The 5,029-nt window shown below is 60.4% G+C and overlaps 1 protein-coding gene across 1 annotated transcript in view; it reads left to right on the top strand.

The window, feature by feature from the left end:
- The window catches only part of FAAH2 (fatty acid amide hydrolase 2), a 5,478-nt gene extending 671 nt beyond the window's left edge, over window positions 1–4,807 (top strand). Inside the window, exons 2-12 of the mRNA XM_010715146.1 lie at window positions 6–53; window positions 164–246; window positions 367–497; window positions 582–791; window positions 916–1,035; window positions 1,751–1,886; window positions 2,347–2,464; window positions 2,694–2,813; window positions 3,096–3,207; window positions 3,399–3,593; window positions 4,015–4,807. Of these exons, the coding sequence (XP_010713448.1) occupies window positions 6–53; window positions 164–246; window positions 367–497; window positions 582–791; window positions 916–1,035; window positions 1,751–1,886; window positions 2,347–2,464; window positions 2,694–2,813; window positions 3,096–3,207; window positions 3,399–3,593; window positions 4,015–4,190 (1,449 nt within the window). The 3' untranslated portion in view covers window positions 4,191–4,807. The remainder of the gene's footprint in view (window positions 1–5; window positions 54–163; window positions 247–366; window positions 498–581; window positions 792–915; window positions 1,036–1,750; window positions 1,887–2,346; window positions 2,465–2,693; window positions 2,814–3,095; window positions 3,208–3,398; window positions 3,594–4,014) is intronic.
- The last annotated feature ends 222 nt before the right edge of the window (window positions 4,808–5,029 follow it).

Below are 5,029 nucleotides of genomic sequence, written 5' to 3' on the forward strand. Positions count from 1 at the left end.
CGCTGCTCCTGCTGCCCGCCCGGGAGTTGGCGCGCCGCTTGCGGCTCCGGCAGGTGCGCTGGAGGGGGAGGTCCAGGTTATGCGTGGTGTTGGGGTCACGTCTGGTGGTCCGATCCCCGCACGGCCTCCCGCCGACCGCCCCGCACCTCGTCGTTGCTTGCAGGTGAAGTGCATCGAGGTGGTGGAGGCGTACGTCGAGAGGATCAGGGAGGTGAATCCGCTGATCAATGCCGTCGTCAAGGACAGGTAGGGCACGGAGGGCTCTGAGCACTCGGTGCTGGGCTGTGCGGGCGAGCGGGCGTGCAGACGGCCCCGGGAACTCGTGGGGAAGCCTCTCCCCATGCTGCTCTCGCTGGTTCGTCGCAGGTTTGAGGAGGCCCTGCAGGAAGCACGCCAGGTGGACCAGCTCCTGGCAGAGGGCCGCACTGATGACGACCTGGAGAAGTACCCCTTCCTGGGGGTTCCCTTCACCGTTAAGGAGGCCTTCTCCTTGCATGGTGGGTTTGCTTCTGCTCCTTTTGCAGCCAGCTTGTGGCTGTTGCGAGGAGCCCGGCAGAGCAGTGACCCCATCCCCTTTGCAGGGATGCCCAACACATCCGGCCTGGTGAAACGCCGCTGTGTCATCTCTGCCACGGATGCCGTCGTGGTGGGGCGGATGAAGCAGGCGGGCGCCATCCCGCTGGGGGTGACCAACTGCAGCGAGCTGTGCATGTGGTTTGAATCCAGCAACAAGGTGTATGGGCGCACCAACAACCCCTACAACCTGCAGCACATCGCGGGCGGCAGCTCAGGTGTGAGCAAAATCCCTTTGCTCTGTTTCTCAGCCATTGCAAACGTGTGGGTGCGAGGGGAATGTCCGCCGTGGGGTGCTGTGCACTGGAAGCCACTGTTTTTGCTCTATTTTCTGCCCCACAGGTGGGGAGGGCAGCGTTCTTGCAGCCGCCTGCTCTGTGATAGGAGTGGGCTCCGACATTGGAGGCAGCATCCGGATGCCGGCGTTCTTCAATGGTGTCTTTGGCCACAAACCTACCACAGGTGACACATGGAGGAGGAGAGTTGCGAGAGAACAAGCAGCTTCTTGCACGGGGCAGACTTGCTGTATGAGCACAGTAATGGGAAACCGCCCGATGGCAGAGCCTCAAGTGCAGGGGAGGTGGGAGGTGCCCCAGCCTCAGCGTGGGATGTGTTCCCAGGGCAGGGCTGTGCTGCGTGGGTATTTTCCTGGCAGCAGGGATGCAATGCACATTCTGCTGGGGTTAGGGGTGCTCGGCTCTGCCAGCCAGCTGCTTGCCCTCCTTGCTGCATGTTGGTGTGGGTTGCAAATACCCTGGTGAGCGCCGCTGCAAGCACCTGGAGTGGCACTCGACACCCAGGGTAACCGTTGTTGTCCTGAGGACACCATTAGAAACACTGCAGTGTCATTGCAAAAGGCTGGAGGAGCGTTGCAAGCACCCCCAGGAGCACCACTGCAAACGCTTGCAGTGGCATTGCAAAACCCCAGAACACCCAGGGGCACCATTGTAAATGCCCAGAGTGGCATTGGGGACATCACCACAAACAATTGGAGCAGCATTGCAAACCCCGGGGCACCTTTACAAGACCCCGGGGCAGCTCTGCAGACCTGTTGCATGCAAGCCCTGAGCTGCAGCGGGGCGGCAGGAGACCACAATCCCGCACTTCTTGCCCTATCTTGCAGCAGTAGCACTGGGACGTGGCATGCAGTGACCGACCCCTCTCCCCCTGCTTGCAGGAGTGGTCCCCAATGATGGGCAGTTCCCCATTGCTCAGGGGGTGCGGAGAAGCTTCCTGTGCACCGGGCCCATGTGCCGCTACGCTGAGGACCTGGAGCCGATGCTGCGGGTCATGGCTGGCCCTGAGGTGCACAAGTAGGTTGCTGGCAGTGCTTCCAGCTGCACTTCCCATTTGGAACCGGCTGTCCTTTTGTTTTCTGCTTGCTTTCTTCCTGTTGTTGCATAATGTTTTTCCATTCCGACCACCGTTTGGTCGCCACGCAGCTGAGCAATGCTCAGTGTGCATGCATGTGCCAGCAGGAGCAACGTGCAGGCAGGGCAGGTCCTGCTGCTTGCCGCAGTGCTGCTGCCTCAGCATTTCATCCCTCCTGTTGCAATACAGAGCTGCAGTGCTGTCCTTAGCCGTGGTGTCCCTGCAGGGTGCATTGCAAAGGATGAGGCATTGCAGCAGGGCTGCATTTGCAGAGCTATGGTGGGAAAAGTGGGGTGAGCGGGTGGATGGGGAATGGGCAGCACCATAACGTCCTCAGGGCATTTCCATGCCTGTGAGCAGCTCCAAAGCATGGAGTTGCAGGGTGTCCCGTTCCCTTTGCAGGCTGAAGCTGGATGAAAATGTGTCACTGGAGAAAATCAAGTTCTTCTGCATGGACCACGATGGTGGCTCCATGTTTGTGTACCCCGTAGAAAAAGAGATCCTGCAAGCCCAGAAGAAGGTAGGAAGGAAAATTTGCAAGGACAACTTTCTGCATTGCAGCAGGAGCACAACACCCTTGCAAGCAGCACTTCTAAGTGTGTCCAAAGCATCAGGTGCAGTTTCTGTTGCAACAGAGAGGAGGTGCAGAGTGCTTTCTGGCCCACTGACCTCCCCCCTGCCGATCTCCGTGGGTTTCAGCTGTGTGTTGTGTCCTGATAGATGCACACCCCTCCCTCTGTCCCCGCCAGGTGGTGGAGCACCTCGAGAGCGATCTGGGGGTGCAGGTGCAGCGGGTATCCATCCACAAGATGAAGTACTCCTTCCAGATCTGGTCAGCCATGATGTCCTCGCAGGACAGCGACGGGACGGTGGGTGAGACGTGGGGGCACAGGGGGACACTGCAGTGTTTTTTTACCTCCTTGCGAAGCCACGTGGGTGCCAACCCCCTGCTGTGCATCTCAGGGCACGCTGCAAAGTGAGATCCGTGTGCAATAGCATCCCAGCACTGCTGGGTGAGCGGCACTGGGTTAGCAGCATCGCATCACCTCCCCAAGCATCACCTGCTGCTTTGCAGCTGGAAGAAGTCGCGGTGCCTGCAAAGGGAAAGGCGTGCAGGGCTGCTGCTGCAGGAGGTGTGCATGTGGTTGCAGGAGGCACAGTGCTTCACGGAGCTGCTGGGGGACCACGGGAAGCCGGTGTGGCCGTTGTGGGAGCTGCTGAAGTGGCTGGTGGGGATGTCCTCACACACACTGCCGGCCATCGGTAAGCGTGGGGAGCCCTGCAATTAACGGGGAGCTCTCGTTAGCGGTGCAGTGCTGCTGGTTAATGAATGTTCTGCTCCGTCCTTCAAACTGTGGGTGGGCTGAAAGCCCTTCCCAAAGCGGTGCCTGTAAGTGCTGCAGGGCACTGTGCCCTGGTGTAACCCTCAGCCCTGTTCTGCTCTCACCCTGCAGCCCTGGGGCTGACAGAGAAGGTGATGAAACTCAGCCCTAGCCTCAACGCCAAGCTGGTCAGCATGGGGAAGAGCCTGCAGGCCGAGATGGAGAAGCTGCTGGGCCCGGATGGTGTGCTGCTCTACCCACCCCACCCCACCGTGGCCCCTCGGCACCACTACCCCATCTGCATGCCCTTCAACTTTGCCTACACAGGTAAGTAGCTCTACATGGGGGTCTCTGTCCCCAGTGACAGGCTTAGCGGAGGGGTTCTCTGCTAAGGACGTGTGGAGGTGGGCATTTATTTCCATGTGCCCTTGTCCAGAGGGATGCAGTGTGTTCTGACAGCCGCTCCATGTCTTGGGGTGCAGCGTGGAGCTCCCTATGTGGTTCTGCTGCGTCTGGAGCTCTTCCATACCAGCACTGTGCTGTAAAGCTGTCTGGCTTTGGGGTGATGTGGGGATGGTGCCTACAGCTGGGATTCCCCATCCCTGGAGGTGCTTGGGACCAGCTGGGATGGAGCCTGAGCTGCTGGCTGGGCTTTAAACTCCCTTCCAACCTTCCAACCCAAGCTCGGGAGCCAGCAGCCCGGCTCGGGGGCGGGGAGGGATCTCTGATGCCATCTCCTTTCTTCCAGCCATCTTCAACGTCCTGGGGCTGCCCGTCACGCAGTGCCCGCTGGGGCTGAGCAGTGAGGGTTTGCCGCTGGGCATCCAGCTGGTGGCAGCCTCCTACAACGACCGCCTGACGCTGGCAGTGGCCCGCTACCTGGAGAAGGCGTTCGGAGGATGGGTACCGCCCGGCAAAGCTTAGCACAGCCTCCGGGAGGCGGGGACGGAGGTGGCCGCGTTGCGGAAGTCGAGGGCAGGTGCCGACGTCCCGTAGCATCGTCGTGCTGCGTCCTGCCCACGTCCATCCCGACATCCAAGGAGGTGCCCAGCTCTGTGATTCCTGCTGCTTTGAAGACGTGAGGGGGAGGAGCAGGCTGGCCGGAGCCCTGGCTGCTGCTGAGCTGGATGTCTCCAGCTTCTCTCGTCTCTCCGTGCCTCTGGTTTGGGTTCCCCGGTGGTGCCCAGATCTGTTCAGGGGTGTTCCCAGCCTTGCAAACAAAGCGGGGGGTGCTGGAGGTGATGTCAGAAGTGGAAACGTGCAGAAGGGACGAGCGTTTGCTCCTGTGAGCCTTTGACAGCACTGAAGAGCTCTCGGAATGCTCTTTTCCCCGTGCTGGGATGGCTGAAACATCCCCTGCCCCATCCCTGTGGGGTCACCCGGTCCCATCGGCGTCCTGGGCACCGCCTGCCTCACTGTCATCCCCCCATGAGTGACACACGTGGCCATTTGGGCTGATGGCCGTGTCCATCCGGGGTTGGGGTGGCAATAAGCGTGAGCTGTTCTCAATGAGGATGCCATTAAAGTCCATCCGTCCAGTGGCCGTGTGTCCTCGTAGCAGTGCTGTGCCCGAGGGCTGCTCACCTTGCAAGGGGTCTGGAGGAGCATCAGCCTCGGTGCTGCTCTCACCGTGCTGCGTGCTGCGCACCCAACGCTGCTCAGAGGCGATGCGCTGGGGAGCAGAGGGCACTGCTGAGCTGGCAGCGAGGTGAGACGGGCAATGAGGAAGAAAAAGAGAAGAAACCTGACCCGGGAGTGGAATT

This window comes from Meleagris gallopavo, chromosome 9, assembly GCF_000146605.3.
Source record: "Meleagris gallopavo isolate NT-WF06-2002-E0010 breed Aviagen turkey brand Nicholas breeding stock chromosome 9, Turkey_5.1, whole genome shotgun sequence".
Taxonomy (NCBI): domain Eukaryota; kingdom Metazoa; phylum Chordata; class Aves; order Galliformes; family Phasianidae; genus Meleagris; species Meleagris gallopavo.